This window comes from Muscardinus avellanarius (genome assembly GCF_963383645.1).
Source record: "Muscardinus avellanarius genome assembly, chromosome: 10".
Classification (NCBI taxonomy): Eukaryota; Metazoa; Chordata; class Mammalia; order Rodentia; family Gliridae; genus Muscardinus; species Muscardinus avellanarius.
In genome coordinates this window covers 110,104,033-110,124,535 of record NC_137796.1, presented here as the reverse complement: position 1 = coordinate 110,124,535, position 20,503 = coordinate 110,104,033, and the positions used below count along the sequence as shown (strand labels likewise).

The window sequence follows — 20,503 nt, the reverse complement described above, 5'->3', positions numbered from 1 at the left end:
GGCTCCTAGCTGAAGCAACAAGACAAGCACTCTACAACTCAGTTTCTCCTCTCCTCCCCAGACCCATGCACCTTCACCCACCGCCGCCTCAACGAAACTCCCAAATCTCCCGTGTGTACTGATTCTCTCCGGTGTGGCTCAAAGGGTTAATAAACCAGGACTTCTCGGACAGTTAGGACACAAGCTCGTTCACCGGCGGGGACCCGAGAACAGCTACACACAATCTAGTGCTTCTTGTAGCGATTCTTTGGGGTCTCACCGCACCCTGTCTTGTCACAGTTGGGAGCACCTGGATTCTTGCCGAGCCCAAGGCTACCCAAGAGGCTGGGAAGCTCCTGGGTTATGGCCCGCTCGATCTTCTCCAGAAAGCAACCCCCCATGTAGGAGCATTGCTGGGAGAGGAGTTTGAAATTGGAAATGGGGTTAATGCCAAAGAAGTCCTTGTAGGCCTCGCGGTTGGGGAGGTCAAACTTGCTGACATTGGTCTTTGCCAGGATGGTCTTGAAGATATAGAATTTATCAGGATCTTCCACGATGTCCTTAAAGACCATTTCTCCATCACTGAAGAAGGTCATTTTGTCCTTGTAAGTCTGCAGATAACGGTCAACCAAGAGGGCGTGAATGCGGACCCGGATGGCGTGCTGGCGGATGAAGGCGATCTTGTTCTCCAACCTGTTCTCGATCACCTGGTTCAGGTCTTCCAGGAGGGAGATCTCTTCTTTGAGGAACAGTTCCCGGTGGGTATCAGGCTTATAGTCCTGTGGCCAGAAGGAGCTGACGTAAACCCTCGGGGGCTCCGTGACGTTGATGAGAGGGGCCAGACTCCAGAAGAGGGCCCCGTACACCCGCATGAGCATTTGTGTGGCCAGGTTGTCGGCCTTGTTGAGGATGATTCTGATCTGGGACTCACGTCCCTTCAGCTGGCGGAAGAGCGTCTCCAGCTCCAGACCCACGTCCAGCTTGGTGGGGTCAAAGACAACAAAGATGAGGTCCGCTCTGTCGATGAACCACTGGCACACGTCGTTGAAGGGGTAGCCTTGGAGAAACAGGAGCAGAGGTCAAGACGAGCCAGGCTCACAGCTCACACAAAGCCCAGGCCTCCCTGAGATGAAAGAGCTCACAGCTCTGGGGACTTTCCAAAGACCCGTGAAGAGTGCGTTGCTTATCTCCTGCCCTCTGCCAACCTCCACAAGCACAGCCGGATCCCTCCTTTCATGTACAGTGGAATCCAAGTCTCCAGGGAAGCAAAATATTTGTTCCAAGCGGAGATTCTCCAACTGTCTAAAAAGATCTGGGGCAGTGGCAAATGTTAAGGAAGTCAGGGAATTGGAAGAATGTGATAGAGGATACAGGATTTAAGGGAAAGAAATGTGGGTCCAGGATTAAGCCCTGGATGGAACTTTTGGGCTTTGCCACTGGACAGCTGGGTAGTAGACGCTCCTAAGCCCTAGCTCTTTAGCTACAAAACAAGGACAGAAATAACACTGAAGCTCATGGAAAGGCTCCTGTGCTGTGATAAAACAAGAAGGCACCTAACTAGAGCTGCCAATCATACTGTGCTTCCCAGTGCGTGCGTGCGTGTGTATGTGTGTGTGGTGGGGTGCTAGGGATTGAACCAGGGACATTCTATCTCCAAGCTACGCCCCCAGCTCTATTTAGTTTTTATTTAAAAACAGGGTTTTGCTGAGTTGCTGAGGCTGGCCTCAGACTTGTAATCCTCCTTTCTCCCGAGATCCTCCAAGCACTGGGGTTACTGGCAAGTGCCACCAGGCCTGGCTCTCAATATATTTTCATTCCTTTTACTTCTTATTTCTTTAGTTTTCTTATTTACAAAATGAGATGAAGAATACCTATCCTGGAGCCAGGCGTGGGGCGCACGCTTGTCATCCCAGCATTTGGGAGGCTGAGACCGGAGGATCGCGGTTCGCAGACAGCCTCAGCTACTTAGTGAGGCCCTCTGCAACTCAGTGAGACCCTGTTTCAAATTAAAGAATAAAAAATTGAGCAGGGGGTGGAGCTCGGAGGTCAAATGCCCCTGGGTTCCACCCCCAGACCCGCAAAAAAAAAAAAAAAAAAGAAGACCTATCCTGAAGAGACTGAATTTTTCTTTGCAATGACCAGCCCATAATACATAAATTATCCACACATAATAGGGATAAACTAAGGTTATTTACTATTGTAGTGAGTGATAATATTATTATTAATAAAAGAGGATTTAGTTATAACCCAAGTGGGAATCATAACCATAACTGAGACCTGGTCGCGCAGTCCTAGGCCAGCGCTATTGAGGACTCATCATGCAGATGGCCTTGGGTCAGCACTACTCAGTCACCCGTGCCAGAGCCTCGTGGGTGCCAGGCCCTAAGGGGCATTCCTCTCACACCTGAAAGCAAGCAGGGTTCTAGAGAATCTGATAACGGTTTAGATTGTTTGTTTGTTTGTTTGTTTGTTTGTTTGTGGTACTGGGGATAGAACCCAAGGGCATTCTACCTCCAAGCTATCCCCCCAGCCCTATGTTTTTATTCTTTTTCTGTGTGTGTATGTGTGTTCCTGAGGATGGAACCCAGGGACCTTTCACCTCTGGGCTACACCCCTGACCTATTTCATATTTTATTTTGAAACAGGGTCTCACTGAGTTGCTGAGAGCCTCACTAAGTAGCTGAGGCTGGCTTTGAACCTGTGCAATCCTCCTATCTCAGCCTCCCAAGCACTGGGATTACAAGCATGCACCACCACACCCGACTTTATTCTTTATTTTGAAGCAGGGTCTGCAGAGGACCTCACCAAGTAGCTGAGGCTTTCCGCAAACCACGATCCTCCTGTCTCAGCCTCCCAAATGCTGGGGTTACAAGCGTGCGCCACCACACCAGGCTTAAAGGTTTAGAATGAATCTGGCCTGACAATACAGAAACTGGGAATAAAAAGACTTTAAGATCAGGTTCAACCCAGAGCAAGCCCAGGAGCCCCAGACCCAGTTGAGCTAGAAATCAAATAAACCTGCTGGTACCTGGTTAGTCCAGGCCAGGTCCGATGGGACCTCTCAAAGACAAGTCAGCCCCAGGACGGACCTCTAGGAGCTCCTGAAGTTCAGTTCTTCCTCTGAAAAATGTTAGCCACCTCCGGCCCAAATCAATCCTTGGGCAAGTAGGAGGGCAAGGCATGCCACAACCCGAGCGGTACCACAGTGACAACGAGAAGGGGGTAGAGGAAGCCGGGTGTGGTGGGCACGCTTGTAATCCCGGCATCTGGGAGGCTGAGACAGGAGGATCGCGGTTCACAGGCAGCCTCAGCTACTTAGTGAGGCCCTCCTCAACTTAGTGAGATCCTGTTTCAAAATCAACAATAAAAAATAGGGCTGGGGGTGTTACTCAGAGGTAGAATGCTCCTGGGTTCCATCCCCAGTACCGCAAAAATAAAGAGGGGGTAGAGGTAAGGATGCTTCTTCTGGTCTTGGACTGCACTGGCCACACTGCCTTCCCCCTGCCTGCCTACCAACCACTGTCAGAAACAGCTGACCAAACACTAGCCTAGCCAGGCATGGTGGCACACACCTGGAATCCTTGTACTTGGGAGGCTGAGACAGGACAATTGCAGGTTTACAACCATCCTCAGCAACTTAGAGAAGGCTTCTGCAACTTAGACCCTGTTTCAAAATAAAAGATAACGCCGGGCCGGGCGTGGTGGCGCACGCTTGTAATCCCCGTGCTTGGGAGGCAGTCAGGAGGATCGCACAGGTTCGAAGCCAGCTGTGCGCGCTGGCTTAGGAGACCCTGTTTCCAAATTAAAAAAAAAAAAAATGTAAAAATAGGTCTGGGAGTGTAGCCCGGAAGTAGAAGGGCTTCTAGGAACCCCAGTACCACCAAAAAAAAAAAAAAAAAGATAACGCCGGGCATGGTGGCGCACGCTTGTAATCCCCGCACTTGCGAGGTGGAGACAGGAGGATCGAGCAGGTTCAAAGCCAGCTGTGCTGGCTTAAGAGACCCTGTTCCCAAATAAAAATTTTTTTTAAAAAATAGGTCTGGGAGTGTAGCCCGGAAGTAAAAGGGTTTCTAGGAACCCCAGTACCACCAAAAAAGATAATAATAAAATAAAAGATAAAATATGGCTGGGGGTGCAGCTCAGAGGTAGGATGCTCCTGGGTTTAATCCTCAGTACCAAAAAAAAAAAAGTTTTCTAGCCTGACATGGCAGTGCACATCTATAATCCCAGTTCTTGGGAAGCTGAGACAGGAAGATTAGAGATCCTGTTTCAAAATAAAAATAAAAAATAAGCTGGGCATGGTGGCACACACTTATAATACTAGTACTTGGGAGGCTGAGCAGGAGGATCACAGGTTCGTGACCAGCCTCAGCTACATAGTGAGGTCTTCAGCAACTCAGTGAGACCCTGTTTCCAAATAAAGAATAAAAAATAGGGCTGGGGATGTAGCTCCAAGGCAGAAGGCCCCTGGATTTCATCACCAGTACCACAAAAAAAACAATAATAATAATAAATAAAAGAAAAAATAAAATAGGGCTGGGGATGTAGATCAGAGGTAGGATGCCCAAGTCCGTCCATTCCCAGTCACACACACACACACACACTCACACACACACACACACTCACACACACATAACACACACACACACACACACACACACACACTTTTCTAAAACAGAGCGCTTGCTCTTCAAAGATGGATGCTAAATTACCTCTTTCTTGCTGCTTGCGGTTCTCAATGATGCCTGGTGTATCCACAAAAGTGACCCGCTCTAGAAGTTTGTGGGGAACCTCGATACCAATCAGCTTCTCCAGGAAATTCTGGCCAAACTTCTCCAGCGGTGAGAAGGAGCGGGCGCTGTCGGCAGCCATGACGATGCCCTCGATGGTCTTCAGCTTGGGCCCGTGCATGAGCACCGTGAACTCGGACGTGGTGGGCTCGGCACCTGCGGGCGTGGGACGATTGTGGGGAAACAGTCATCTCCAGAAACAGACTACCACAAAGGGCCCCGGTGTCTCGGGGAGGGTTGCCGTAAGGATGGACACTTGCTAAGCTGGGCCTTTCTTTGTTCTCTTCCTTTTCCTTTTTTTTTTTTTTTTTAGTGTGTGTGTGTGTGTGTGTGTGTGTGTGTGTGTGTGTGTGTGTGTTGAACCTAGGGTGTTCCAACTCTGAAATATACTCCCAGCCCTATTTTATTTTAGATTTGTGTGTTTGTGTGTGTGTGTGTGTGTGTGTTTGTGGTACTGGAGGTAGAACCCAGGGGGTTTCTACCTCCGAGCTACACCCCCAGCCCTATTTTATACTTTATTTGGAAACAGGCTCTCACTTAGTTGCTGAGAGCCTCACTAAGTAACTGAAGCTGGCTTCGAACCTGTGCGCTCCTTCTGTCTCAGCCTCCCAAGCGCTGGAATTACAAGCGTGCGCCACCACGCCCGGCTTATTTTAGCTTTTGAAACAGGGTCTTACTAAGTTGCTAAGAGCCTTGCTAAATAGCTGAGGCTAGCTTTGAACCTGCAACCATCCTGTCTCAGCCTCCCAAGTACTGGGATTGTGGGCGTGTACCACCATGCCCAGCCATATCATTTCTTTATAAAACTGAGTAGCATTCCATTGTAAGAGCAGACCGCATTTTGGTTATGTATTCATCCATCGGTAGACGTGTGGGTTGCTGACACTTTTGAACTAGTTTGAATAATGCAGCTAGGAACACTGGTATAGCTACCAGTTTCTTATATGTATTGTTCATTATATTGAAGACATATAAATGTTTTAATTTTTCATAGGCTTTGACTTATGACATTCAAACATCTTAGCGTGCCTCTCTCTCTCTCTCTCCCTCCCTCCCTCCCTCCCTCCCTCTCTCTCTCTCTCTCTCTCTCTCTCTCTCACCTGTATAGAGCTGGTAGCGAGTATCTTCTAACCCAAGGAGGTAGTTTATCATGGTGGATTTGCCAACACTCCACGGTCCCAGGAACAGCACCATTGGCTTGGACGTAATTTCCCCATCTGTGGGCAATGGGAATTATAATGGAAGTGGACAGCAGGAGTGGCGCCGTCCCCAGAGCCCTCTGCACCGCCTGTCTTCCTGCGAGCTGCGGGGTCCCCGGGGCACGCGCGTGTGGCGACGGGGGCGCTTTCCTTGCTCTGTAAAGGCGCCCACTCACTTAGAAGACGCCAGACGCCATCGTACCCTTGGCACAGAAGGAGGATTTAGGTGAACTCAACAAAACGTCAGCTCTGCGCTCACTCTAACTCCAGCTAGATCCGGGGAGAATAGTTCACAAACAGGGAGGACAGAGATTCCACAGGGAAAGAAGTTAAAACTACGACTTGGATTGAAAACAGCAAAAATGACATGGGAGAAACACACAATCTCAGCCCACTGGACCGCGGCCCTGCCTGTTCTGAGCCCTTTCCTCCTCGCTGGCTCTGCCCAACTCTGGGCGCTGGGGCCGGTCCCAGACACTAGCCTCCGAAGCCTATGGCGACTGTGCCAGTGTCCAAGACCCAACAATTCAGTGGGGAGCCGTGGGTTCTTGGGTCCTGCGTCCAAGGCCTTCTAATGGCCCTGCTGATGAGATACCCTGCCTCGGCCACGCCAGCTGGGGCTCTTGGGGGGGGGGGGGGATGAAGAGTTTTTAACTCTTTTAAATGTAGGGGCAGAGCCTGGCGTGGTGACGCACGCGTGTAATCCCAGCATTCGGGAGGCTGAGACCGGAGGATCGCGGTTCACAGACAGCCTCAGCTACTAAGTGAGGCCCTCTGCAACTTAGTGAGACCCTGTTTCAAAATAAAGAATAAAAAATAGGGCAGGGGGCGTAGCTCAGAGGTCGAATGCCCCTGGGTTCCATCCCCAGACCCTCAAAAAAATAAATAAATAAAATAAAATAAATGTAGGGACAGAGCCAGGCGTGGTGGCGCAGGCTTGTTGCTTGTCATCCCAGCATTCGGGAGGCTGAGACCGGAGGATCACAGTTCACGGCCAGCCTCAGCCACTAAATGAGGTCCTTTGCAACTCGGTGAGACCCTGTTTCAGAATAAATAATAAAAATAGAACGGTTCCTCGCCTCCGTTTCCTCCACCTGCGTTAGGTGAGGCAGGTCTGGGCCTGCGTGGTCCCATCATGGTCCCATCGCAGGGACTCGCCACGCCCTCAGAAATGGACACGCTCCTTAACCGGTCTCCTCTGCTTTAAAGGAAATGTGGGTAACTCTCAGGCCAGGGTTTAGTGACGTTTGTACTAGACAGCTAGTTAATACCTAGATCTCATTTTTTAATAATAGAGAGGATTAAAGGGAACTGATTAGGTTTGCGGAGTTTCGTAGCCTAATTCCAAAGCAGGGGAGCGCCCTAGGGAGGAGAGAAACCTTTTCCTTCTGATTTGTAGCTGCCTGCTGTGCCTGGCTCGGTGCCTGTGTGAGGCTTAAGCCCTTGGTCTGCTCTTGCAATTATTCAAATGACTGAAGTTAAAAAGGTTTTGCTTTTGTAATAACAATAAAAATTGTCATCTTCCCTTTTGAAAAAAAATAGAACTGGGGGTGTAGCTCGGAGGTAGAATGCCCCGGGGTTCCACCCCCAGTACTGAAAAAAAAAAATCCTCAGTCTTACAAGGTATGCAGTAGAGAGACCTCCATCCCTGTTCCTCTGCTTGGGCCACAATACCACCTCTAGTAGGTAAACGCTGCTCATTTATTTTTCCCCTCTTTTTGTATGGTACTAGGGATTGAACCCAATGATGTTCTACCACTGAGCCCTTTTTATTTTTTACTTTGAGACAGAGTCTTGCTAAGTTACTGCACATGGGTCTTGAACTTGTGATCATCTATTTCAGCTGCCCAAGTACTAGGATTACAAGTGTGTACCACTGTGCCCAGCTTGTACTAGGATTACAAGTGTGTACCACTGTGCCCAGCTTTGCACCTGGCTTTTTTTTTTTTTTTTTTTTTTTTTTTTTTTGCAGTACTAGAAATTGAACCCAGGGGCATTCTACCTCTGAGCTACACCTCCAGCCTGATTTTTATTCTTTATTTTGAAACAGGGTCTCACTGAGTTACAGAGGACCTCACTAAGTACCTGAGGCTGGCCACGAACTGCGATCCTCCTGTCTCAGCCTCCCGAATGCTGGGATGACAAGACTGCACCACCACGCCCAGCTTGCACCTGGCCTTTTGATGCACTGGTTTTCTTTCTCTGGAGTGAAGCTAAATTCTAGAAGACGATGTCTTGTAAATGGCGAGTATGTGTGTACTGGCCTGAAAGCAATGCTGTGGTCCCACCCCTTCCTTTTTACCTGTAAATCCCCAAGCGAGGTCCCACCTGGCTGAGGGAAGGCGGATGGACTGGCTGAGAGAGGGGCAGGTGTCCCTTGTTAGAGGCACAGAGACTTCGCAAAAGGCCTCTTTTCCCAGGCCCAGGTGGCACCAAGGTCATGGGAGACGAGGCCACAGCGCCAGGGTTTCCCAGAGCCAACACGCCAGCTCTCTACAGCAGGGGGCATCGCGAGCGTGCGGGAGGCCAGCAAGGAGCCCCAGGGACAGGAGGTCATGCGGGAGCTGGCCAGAGACTGGCAGAGCCAAGTACAGAAAGGAAGTCCAGAGCCAGGGACGCAGGCCCGCCCTCTAGGGCGCCATGCCTGGGACAGCCGGCGGCCTCCGGGCCTCCGCGGCTTCCAGAAGGAGTTCCCTGGAGCACCACTTCATTCTTGGTGTTAGGGCTGGAAGAGAAGGTAAGCACGGAGGACAGGGAGGGGCACCGGGGACTGTGGGCCCTCACGCCAGAAGCCGAAGAGGACAACTGGCTGGTGGGCTTGTGAGAAACCGTGGAAGGAGTCGCGGAGCAGGTATTCACCAGGGGAGGAGACAGAAGGTCATAATCCTGAGCTCACGGGAGGGATCTGGGTAACCTGGCACTTCCTGGACATTGGGGGTAAAGCAGGAACTGTTCACGCTATTAATACCCTGCCCACTTTAGAGCCTTCGAGAGAATCAATATAATGGCCAATTAAGACCAGAAGAGATTTGTGCTGTTACAATTACACCAACAATAAGGGCTGGCACGTAGCTCAGTTGTAAAGCACTTGCCCAGCATGCACGAGGGCTTGGGTCCTAACGCCAGCACCACAGAGAGAGGTGGCACTTTAAAATGGCAGGCTGTGCCGGGCGTGGTGGGCACGCTTGTAATCCCCACGCTTGGGAGGCTGAGACAGGAGGATCGCACAGGTTCAAAGCCAGCCTCAGCTACTTAGTGAGGTTCTCAGCAATTGAGTGAGACCCTGTTTCCAAACAAAGTATAAAATAGTCTGGGAGTGTAGCCCAGAAGTATAAAAGCCCCTGGGTTCCACCCCCAGTACCACAAAAATGAAAAAAATAAAAAATAAAATGGCAGGCTGTAGCTGGGTGTGATGGTGCACGCTTGTAATCCCAGCATTCGGGAGGCTGAGACCACAGGACCACAGTTCATGGAGTCTCAGCTACTTAGTGAGGCCCTCCGCACTTGAGTGAGACCAACCCTGTTTCAAAATAAAGAATAAAAAATAGGGCAGGGAGTATAGCTCGGAGGTCGAATGCCCCTGGGTTCCATCCCCAGACCTGAAGAGAGAAAAAAAAAGGCCAGCTGTGGGGCAATAAGGACTCTCATCTGTTCTGGTGAATATAAATTAGTGTATTTGAGAGCATTTAGCTATTGAAACGCTAAATTCAAGTGTTCCACTTTTTAAAACATCCCACAAACTAGGTGTGGTGGCGCACATTTGTAATCCCAGCATTTGGGAGGCTGAGACAGGAGGATCTGGGTTTGAGGACAGCCTCCACTACTTAGCGAGGCCCTTTGCAACTCAGTGAGACCCTGTTTCAAAATAAAGAATAAAAAATAGGGCTGGGGGTGTAGTTCGTAGGTAGGATGACCCTGCATTCCACCACAGTACCATAAAAAAATCCTACAGATATATTTGCATAGAATATATAACGATTATAGCAGTGTTTGTAACTGTTATGGGAAGGAGGAGAAGGGGAGGGAGCCGGGGCAAGGCCACCAAGAGCTGTGTGCATGTGTCCACTTGACGTGATGGACATTACTATGTGACACTTTATTGCGCCAATAAAAGTGTTCAAAGAAGAAAAAGACATCCTTTCTATGCTCACATATGCGAAGGGTACAATTGGGAGCCCCCATAAGAGACTGTAAGTAGGGGTCCTGGGGTGGAGTTGGAGAAGCTGAGTTCAAGAGAGGAAGTTTTATTTTTCGATGTATACTATTTTGCCAGGCATGGTGACACATACTTATAATCCCAGTACTTGGGAAGCTGAGACAGGAGGCTCGTGGGTTCAGAGCCAGTCTCACCTACTTAGTGAGGTCCTCCGCAAGTTGCTGAGACCCTGTTTCTAAATAAAGAATAAAAAATAGGTCTGAGGGTGTAACTCGGAGGAACAATGCCCCGAGTTCAATTCCCAGTATCGCAAAAAAAATAAAATAAAATTATACTATTCTGTACTTTTTGTGTAGATGGTGTGGGGGGGGGAGTCACTGAGGATTGAACTCAGAGTCATTCTATGTCTGAACTATACCCCCAGCCTTATTTTATTTTTATTTGGAAACAGGGTCTCACTAGGTTGATAAGAGTCTCACTACTTGCTGAGACTGTCCTCCAACCTGCGATCCTCCTGCCTCAGCCTCCCAAGAACTGGGATTACAGGCCTGTGACACTATATCCAGCTTATTCTGTGATAGTGCATACTTGTAATCCCCGTACTTGGGAGGCTGAGACAGGAGGATCACTGGTTGGTAGCCAGCCTCAGGAAATTTAGTGAGGCCCTCTGCAACTTAGAGAGACCCTGTTTCAAAATTTAAAATGATAAATAGAGCTGGAAGTGTAGTTCAGAGGTAGAATGTGCCTGGGTTCAATCCCCAGTACTACAAAAAAATTTTTACAAGAAACATGTCTTATTTTTTTTTATTTTGAAAACCCATTTTTGACTGGGCATGGTGGTACGCGCCTGTAATCCCAGTACTTGGGAGGCTGAGACAGGAGGATCACAGGTTTGAGAGCAGATTCAGTACGCAGTGAGACGCTCATCAACCTAGGGAGACCCTGTTTCAAAATAAAATAAAATAGAGCTGGGTGTGTAGAGCCGAGGTAGAACACCCCTGGGCTCAATCCCCAGTATTACATACAATAAATTAATTAATTAATTAATTAATTAATTTTTGAAAGAATCCAGGCCCAAAGAAAGTCCCTGAGAAAGAGTAATAAGGAGGAAGGGAGGAATCGAGGCCAATGAGAGACCTCAAACATAATCCATAAACGAATAGAAACATGGGAGGAGTCGAAACCTGCATCACAGCCCTGAAAATAAAACTGCGCTTCTGATTCATAAATACTTAGCAGTGAAGTGCTGTCACCCCCGTGGGCGGTGTCCTGCACTTCTCCATTACTTGGGCACTCGTGGACGTCCCGTCCTGAGGTCCCTGTCCCGTGCACCTCCTCGGGAGAGCTCAGCCCGACGGACATCCTCGTGCATATCACAAACAGAAGGGAACGGTGCGGCACCGGGCGACTGGGGGTCGGAGGTGTGGTCCCGACTCTGGCCACGCCCTACCTGTGATCTCGTGCTGCCGAAGCTCGTTGTATTTGTAAGACTGCTCCAGGGGCTTGATGGACGAGTGGTAGATCTTGCGGAGCCGCTGCAGCACCGCTGGGGACAGAAAGGGGTAAGGAGAGCATCAGGCCAGCGCACTCTGGCCGCTCCTCACGGTGGGTGCTCAGACACCCCGGGCAGCTCTGCCCCTGCCCGCTGGTGGGGAGCATCGCTGTTCACAGCCCAGTGACTGAGTGATGTCCCAATCCCCTGCAAGCATTCTTCTACCCGCTCTGCAAAGCCTCCTGAACTATCTTTTTTATAGCTTTTGGAAATAGTTAGCTTTAGCCAAGCGTGGTGGCGCACACTTGTAATACCTGTGCTTGGGAGGCATAGACAGGAGGATCGCACAGGTTCGTAGCCAGCCGCGCTGGCTTAAGAGACCCTGTTTCTAAAGAAAAAAGTATAAAAAATAGGTCTGGGAGTGTGGCCCAGAGGTAGAAGGGTTTCCAGGAACCCCGTACCACCAAAAAAAAAAAAAAAAAAAGTTAGCTTTACTATTGGCTGGGCATGGGGGCACACGCTTGTAATCCCAGCATATGGGAGGCTGAAACAGGAGGATCTGGGTTCACGGATAGCCTTAGCTACTTAGTGAGGCCCTTTACAACTCAGTGAGACCCTGTTTCAAAATAAAGAATAAAATATAGGGCTGGGGTGTAGCACAGAGGTAGAATGCCCCTGGGTTCCATCCCAGTACCACACACAAAAAAAGCTATTTCCTCCTCCACCCCCATTTCAACAGTGTGCCTCCAGATTGAAGGTCCATCCTCTGGGAAATGAGAATTTCACCAGTCAGTCAGTCAGTCTGTCTGTCTGTCTGTCTGTCTGTCTCTCTCTCTCTCTCTCTCTCTCTCTCTCTCTCTCTCCTGCCTAGGACCAGAGGTCAAAGAGGCCAGGCACTCAGCAGGCCTGCAGCCCCCCACTGCACCCAGGGCTGGGCCCCTGGAGGATCCAGACATCCCAGGTGTCCACCTAGGAGAGCATGACCCCACACCCTGTCAAGTGCGAGCCCAGGAGGATGGCACATGAGACCGAGAATCAGGCTGGAGGGGCTCTGGCACTCAGGCTGCTGCTCTCTGGCTGTACCCAGAGTAAATTGCTGCCTCGCTCGAGACCGGCTGGCTTGTTGGGCTATTACGGTGATAAAACAAAACACTGCACATGAGAGGGTTTTGTCAACTAAAATGCAAAGCAAATGGGCTAAATTCTTGCTAACCATCCTCTCTGCCAGAGCGCAGGGGCCAGTGCACTGGGGCAGGGGCCCTGGGATGCGCCCTTCGTGCTCACGGTGGTCCCTCTGCTTGGACTGCCACCTGCCTCCCTGCCAGCCTGGAGGCCCCTCCGTGGCCCTGCATAGAGCCTCCTCGCACGGCCCTCCGCACACAGCACACACCTGCAGGGCCCTCCTCCTCCCTGTGGTGTCCTCTGGCCTCACAGCTGCAGCCCTGATGTGCCCTCCCGCCCAGTACCTCCCTCCTGGGATTACCCGAGTAATCGTCGGCCGGTTTGTCCTCATTCAGCATCAGGGTTTTCTCGATGTGGGAGCGGTCCCTCAACGGGGCGTCTTCACTCACATCCTCCGACTCTTCTGAGGGGAAAAGCAGACAACAAGGTCAGGGCCAAGCTCAGCGCCGCTCTAAGAGACGGACCAGGGCCGGGCCTCAAATAAGTGCTGAACGAACTGCTGGGTTGATCTGAACTGAGCTCTGTCTGTGGGATGGAATCTGACAATCCCGACTCAGCTGCAAAGTGTCAAGATTCGTTTCACTTACTCAACAAAGATGTATTGAGCACCCGCTACATGCCAAACACCTCATTCTGGGAACGCAGTGGCACCCACATAGGAGGCACCCTGCCCTCCGGAGCGTTCCTGCAATCCCGTAGGAGAGAACTGATGAACAGTCGTTTTTTTTGGTTTTTTTTTCGGGACCCAGGGGCATTCGACCTCGGATCTACATCCCCTGCCTTATTTTTATTTATTCTTATTCTTATTATTATTTTGGTGGTACTGGGGTTCCTGGAAACCCTTCTACCTCCAGGCTATACGCCCAGGCCCATTTTTATATTTTAATTGGAAACAGGGTCTCTTAAGCCAGCGAGGCTGGCTTCAAACCTGCACGATCCTCCTGTCTCCGCCTCCCAAGCGTGGGGATTACAAGCATGCGCCACCACGCCCAGCCTATTCTTTATTTTGAAACTGGGTCTCAGTGAGTTGCAGAGGTCCTCACTAAGTAGCTAAGGCTGTCTGTGAACCGCAATCTTCCTGTCTCAGCTGCCCAAATGCTGGGATTACAAGCGTGGGCCACCATGCCCGGCTCCCTAGTTTCTATTCTTTATTTTGAAACAGGGTCTCACTGAGTTGCAAAGGGCCTCATGAAGTAGCTGAGACTGGCCAAGAACCATGATCCTCCTGTCTCAGCCTCCTGAATGCTGGGATTACAAGCGTGCACCACCACACCTGGCTTTGATGAATGGTCTTTAAAAAAATACTTAACAACTATGAACAATTAAGAAGAATCCCAGTGATTATGAGAGCCTAGGAAGTATGCCTAAGGCCTTGGCAGGGGAAGCCAGAGAACCCTTCCTGGAGGTCCACTGCTGTTAACTAGTGAAGAAGGAAGAAGAGTTTTCTGTGAAGGACCAGATAAAAGATGTTTTGGCAAGAAGCAGGAAGAAGGCTGTGGTCAGCCGAGGGCCAGGCGCGGGAGCTGGGGACTGCGGGGCTGGTCCGATGGCCCGGTAGACTGTTGTCCCTAAGTGATGGGAGCCAGCGAGGGGCACTAAGCAGGCGGCTGCACAGCAAACGAGCTTCTTCTCAGGGCCACGCAGGTGGAGAAAGAGAGGGAGGCGCCAGCGCGTGTCTGGTGTGCCCGTGTGAGCTGGGGGCCAACTGTTCCTCTGAACAAGCAGACATGAGATGCCCGTGCCCACTGCCAGTTCCTGGGCAGAGGGCTACTCCCCTTCCTGGCCTAAGCCAAGCCTAACCAAAGTGGAAGCCATTCCTAGCCAGGCTGTCTGCTCAGAAGAGTAGATTAGGAGGGGTGGACTTAGGCCTGTGGGGCGGAGGGAGGCTGGTTTCAATATGCCTCGCAGAGCATCTCAAATCAAACCCAGACAGCCCCTGACCCCCCGACCCGGAAGGGAAAACAGGGAAAGGAGCAAGGTGCTTACTGACTGCAGCCCTGCCCACTTTAGGGAGGGTGAAAGTACCTGACAGAGAGTATACACATTCAGGTCTACAAAGAGACCTGAGCGGAAGCTGGAAAAGTGAAGACCTGATCCAGCTGCACCCTGAACGCCCCCACCCCCGCCGCTTCTGCGCTGATGGCAAGTAGTGGACGAGGCCTGAGGGGCCTGAGCACCTCAGAAGGAGATGCGGCCCCAACGCTGCCCTCTCCTTATTTATTTATTTATTTATTTATTTATTTATTTATTTTGCAGTACTGGGGATGGAACCCAAGGGCATTCTACTTCTGAGCTACAACCCCAACCCTATTTTTTATTCTTTATTTTGAAACAGGATCTCACTAAGTGGCTGAGGCTGTCTGAGAACCCATGATCCTCCTGTCTCAGCCTCCCAAGAATTGGGATCACAAACATGTTCCACCACACCTGGCTACACCCAGCCTTTATTTTTATTTATATATTCTTTTTTTTTTTTTTTTTTTTTTTTTTGGTGGTGGTACTGGGGTTCCTGGAAGCCCTTCTACCTCTGGGCTACACTCCCAGACCTAATTTTATATTTTTATTTGGAAACAGGGTCTCTTAAGCCAGCACGGCTGGCTTTGAACCAGTGGGATCCTCCTGTCTCCGCCTCCCAAGCGCGGGGATTACAAGCGTGTGCCACCACGCCCGGCCCCTGCCCTATTTTTTATCCTTTATTTTGAAAGAGGGTCTCATTTAAATTGCAGACGGGCTCACTAAGTAGCTGAGGCTGTCCAAGAACCCACGATCCTCCTGTCTAAGACTTCCAAGTACTGGGATTACAAGCATGCGCCACCGAGCCCGGCTTCCCCCAGCCCTTTATATATATACATATATATATATATATATATATATATATATATATATATATATATTTTTTTTTTTTTTTTTTTTTTTTTTTTGGAAACAAGATCTAAGTTGCTGACTGGCCTCCAACGTGCAACTGTCCTGTCTCGGCCTCCCAAGTACTGGGATCGCAGGTGTCCACTGCGCCCGGCTCTTCTAGCCCTTTGAGGCTTCTCTCCTACTTTTGAGGCGCCAGCTCTTCAGCGGCTGCAGTCAGCCTGAGTTTCCCTGTCACAGTCCTGACCGCTCGCTCCCAACACCCCATGCTTCCTGTGGGAGGTCTTCAGGGGACACCCAGGTCCCAGTGTACAAAGCGAATGCCAGGCGATTCCCAGCCCACCACCAATTCCCCTCCACCAGCCTCGGGCCCTCAATCCTGCTGCCAGTATGCTGTCCCCGGGTCCTTAAGCCACTCGCCCTGCTAAAGTCAAGTCCTCAGAGGGGGCCAGGTCCCTGTGGACCTTCTAGCTCAGTCCCGCCACGCTGAAGCCGCCTGAGGCCAACTCCCTGAGCTGGTGCCCGGACAAGTGAGGGGCCCTCCTGAGCCCTGTTCCTGTTACTCTACATACAAGATTTTCGGGAAGAATGTGGCTGTCCAAGATGCTGGAGTTGCCTTAAGAAATGAATTCGTACCCTGAGGGGCAATTATGGGGTTCCCCCTCCCCGGATGTCCCTCTTCAGGCTCCTCTGCCTCGGCGTCCCGGGCCTCGCCACCCTCAGACCCCGTGTTCTGTTCCTCCGAGCCACGCTGGGCCCCCTCCTCGCCGGAGCCTGCGGTTCCTGCTGCTTCTTGGGGCTCCCCGGCCTCCTGGGAGGCGCCCCCTTCTTCTGAGCTAGCCCCGTCGCCACTGTCTTCTCCAGACTCTTCTTTGGATGGCGTTTCTCCTTCCTCCCCACTCCCACCTTCGTCACCACCCTCCTCTTCAGAGGAGGCCTCCTCCGGGCCCTCCTCAGGCGCGCCTGGCCCCTGGCCCTCAGGGAGATGGTCCGCCTCGGCCTCCCCGGCCCTGGCGCTCTGGGTGCCCCCCGACTCTTCGCCGGCCTCTGGGGCTAGGCCGGCCTCCTGGCTGGGGCTGGGCTCTCCCTGGTCCTCAGCCCTCTCCCTGGCTTCTGTGCCCACATCAGGCTCCAGCTCTGCCGCTGCGGCTGTGGTATCAGCGTCTCCGTCTAGCCCCGCGGGCTGGTGAGCAGGCCCCAGGCCGCCCTCGCCCTCCACTTCCGGGGCATGAACCTGCGACGACGGGGACTGCTCCTCAGCCCCCTGCCCGGCTTCTGTGTCTGTGCCATCCTCTGACTCTTCTCCCACAGATGTGGTATCAAGGATTCCGCCTGGCTCTGTGAGCTGGTGATCAGGCCCCAGGCTGGCCTGGCCTTCTCCTTCTGGGACATGGTCCTGAGGCTGGGGCTGGTCCTCAGTCTCCTTCCCGGCTTCTGTGTCTACATCAGGCTGTGACTTTTCTGCAGATGAGGGCACAGGGGCTCCCTCTGGCCCTACAGACTGGTGATCGCCAGGGCTGCTCTCACCTTCCGCCTCTGGGGTATGGACCTCTTCACCCTCTAAGCTAGGAGAGACCCCCAAGGCTCCTGGCTCTGCCGTCCCTGCCACTACTCCCTGCACGGGGCCATCTCCTGGGACTCCCTCCACGTCCCCGGGGACCTTGTCACTTCCCGCCTGTTCTTCTGTCTCCCTGCTGCCAGCTCCTGTGGTGGGGGGCCCCAGCCCAGCCTCATCTCCCGGTCCCTCTCCCGAACTGAGCTCTGGCCTCTCCTCTTGCACGGGCCCCTCATCCCCTCCTGGAGGAGGGGTGCCTGCAGCTGCCGGGACCTCCTCTTCCTCCCCAGTCCTCGCAGCATCCCCAGGCAGAGCTGACTCTGCAGCTGAGGCGCTGGAGAGGCCGGCTTCCAGCTCCGAGCCCGGGCCAGTGGCAGCCGGAGGGGCTCCGGTGGTGGTCTCCGAACTCTCCGCCTCCCTGCCGTCTGGGTAGCGAAGGAGCAGATTCTTGTCTGGAGGGGCCGCATCTGCATAAAGCGCCCTTTCTTTCTCCTCTAGACTCGCGTCTCCAGCAGAGAAATGATTCTCCAACAAATTGCCAACATCTTCTGTGCCACCCGAAGCAGGGACTTGCAGTTCTAAATGATTAGAACATGATTGGTCAGTTCATGGGGTTGGCACTTGGTCTGCTTCTCAAAAGAGTCTACATCAATCTAGCTCCCTCTCCGGGGAGTGTGGTGTGTACCTGTGCGGAGCATCATGCCTCCCTCCCTGGGTCTTCAGGACCGCCTGCCTCCCTCCTAAGATGTGGGGACCCTGGATCAGAGCGTTAAAGGACTGACCCACCACCCATCACTAAGGGAGTCAGCCGGAGAGGCCCCGAACCCTGTTCCCAAGCTTGAGTCTCACCGCTAGGTCCCAATGACCGCCTATGGACGGAACTTGGGCGAGCCTTCCAGCCCTCCCTCAGCCTTGCTGACAGGCACGTGCAGCCTGGCTCACGAGGAGATACTTCCAAGAGAGGACAAATGCTTGTACATGCCACCCCTCTCAGTTCCTAGAGTCATTAACCAGCATGCTTTTTATACTGCTCTCAGCAAAGGGGTGAAAACAGGTGTTTGCAGGCCAGATAATCTTAGGTTACATGGCAAAGTACTTAGGGGATTACTTGTGGCTCTCAACCTTATTAAGTCACACAGCTAGCCCTGTCCCCTTAAGGGCAGGCATTTGCTGGCCTTGCTGCCTTAGATTAGAGGGGACAGGGCCTGCAGAGGAGATATCCAAAACGGGCAGGGCCTGGGCTTCCCAGTGGCCTCAGCCAACCCCTTCTGAGGGGATCCCCTTCTAAGGGCCTGCAGTGTTGCCCTGAGAGGGGAGGACGCAGGAAGAGCAGAGCAGAGAGAGCAAACGGGGCTCCATCTGGGCCAGAGACTACTGCCAGGATCAAGTTTAATATCTTTGGAAAATGCAGTGGGAAGTGGGGGTTGGGCCTATCCCTTTTGCCCTCATACCTAGACTGGGATCTGTTCAAGGAGGAGGCCCCACCATGGGAGGACAGCATAGACTCATGGGGATGAGGGGGCCACATGCACCCCACCTTGGGTGGCTGAGGTATTTCACTTGACTCTCAAGGTCTCTTGCCCTACCTCTAGGCCAGGTCCCCCCTTCTCCCAGGCCACGCCTGGTGCTCCTATCTCCCCCTCCCATGAAGAAAGCCCTCTGCTGGGTGCTCTCCAAAAGCTGGAGCAGCCCCCAAGGACCAGGGAAGGCCTTGTTCTCACTGGGGCCTGCAATCAGCCAACTTGCATCAAATTCAGAAGGATGGGAAACGTTGAAGCCTCTCGTTATAAAGGAAACTTGCACACTCATACATTAAACGCTTCCCCCAAGCAGTTTCAGAAACATGACTACATTTTACCTCCTCCATTGCTTCCAAAATTTAGAGCTGAATTAGTCATGGTCTTTGACCTGCCCCAGTCACATGGCACCAAGGTGGCTAAGGAGTGAGTGGAACTGCCAACTCGTGGTGCGCGGGGGCGCGGGGGAGCCTTTTCTGGGGGACCCCTGCCTGCAGGTGCCTTATCCCAAGGCTCACGCTCCAGATTGCTCCTGGACAGCAGGAACCATGTCTTAATTATGTGTTCCCAGACCCACAGAAAGTGCTAGAAGAGGTCTGTGGTTGTATATGGAATATAGGGATAACAATAGGAATTCCCGGGCCCTTAGTTGGAGGCAGGATGGGGAACTGGATGTCACTCATTTATAGTTCCTCTGTGAGCCAGGCATGGTGGCATACCCCTTTAATCTTAAGTGACTTGGGAGGCCAAGGCAGGAAGATTACAAATTTGAGGCCAGCCTGGTCAACTTAGTGAGACTTTGTCTCAAAATAAAATAGTTTTAAAAGTGGGGCTGAAGCCGGGCGTGGTGGCCCACACTTGTAATCCCAGTACTTGGGAGTCTGAGACAGGAGGATTGCAGGTTTGCGGCTAGCCTCGGCTACTTAATGAGACCTCCACAACTCAGTGAGAGACCCTGTTTCAAAATAAAGACTACAAAATAGGGCTGGAGGTGTGTGCCTCGGAGGTCAAATTCCCCTGTGTTCCATCCCCAGTACTGAAAAAAAAAACTGGGACCGAGGATGATAGAGCATTTGCCTAGCACACATGAGGCCCTAGGTTCAAGCCCCAGTACCACAAAGAAAGAAAGAAAGAAAGAAAGAAAGAAAGAAAGAAAGAAAGAAAGACAGACAGACAAACTTCTATTATCACCTAAATACCTCTAAGCCCAGATTCCTTTCCCTGCATCTCTAGCTCCCAAGCCCCACCCCTGGATGAGAGTCCATGGCAGGAACTTAGTTTAGCCCAAAGCCGTTGACAGTCCTCCAAGCAGCAAGAGTGTAATACGTATCATAGGAGATATATTTGTATAATTATTCAGTGTGCCAGGCAATATAAAACATCAATTCACTTAATCTCACTGAATTTACTTAATCTTACTCGCTCTTAGAAAACAAGTATTACTCATATCCCGGCTTTACAGATGGGAAGTCTGGAGCCAGAGCCAGGGGGCCTTACCCACCTCACGTAGCCAGGAACTGGCTGAGGTCACTGGACTCCAAGAGTCTGCCTGTCCCCCCGCAGGTTCCCGCCCCTCAGAGCATGAGCTGGGCCAGGGGCCTCAGCACCACCAGGAAGCTTGCAGGCAATGCAGACCGCAGGCCCCACCACGACCGCCGATCAGAGTCAGCATGAAACGAGACGCCCGGTCATTCACTTACACGGCACGGTTCGAGGTGCTGACCTGCACCACCCATGAAACTGCCTTTCAGCTGCGGTTCCAGCACCAGCT

At 51.8% G+C, this 20,503-nt stretch overlaps 1 protein-coding gene across 3 annotated transcripts in view; it reads right to left on the bottom strand.

Annotated features, from left to right (window-relative positions):
- Positions 1–224: 224 nt before the first annotated feature.
- The window catches only part of SRL (sarcalumenin), a gene marked incomplete at both ends in the record, with an annotated part of 45,091 nt that continues 24,812 nt past the window's right edge, over positions 225–20,503 (bottom strand). The window contains 7 exons of one of the 3 annotated variants that reach the window (XM_080702579.1): positions 225–1,036; positions 4,692–4,925; positions 5,870–5,986; positions 11,575–11,670; positions 13,100–13,201; positions 16,297–16,809; positions 16,951–17,793. In XM_080702579.1, coding sequence (XP_080558705.1) covers positions 225–1,036; positions 4,692–4,925; positions 5,870–5,986; positions 11,575–11,670; positions 13,100–13,201; positions 16,297–16,809; positions 16,951–17,793 — 2,717 coding nt within the window. The remainder of the gene's footprint in view (positions 1,037–4,691; positions 4,926–5,869; positions 5,987–11,574; positions 11,671–13,099; positions 13,202–16,296; positions 16,810–16,950; positions 17,794–20,503) is intronic. The other 2 variants (XM_080702580.1, XM_080702581.1) reach the window with 2 other exon arrangements.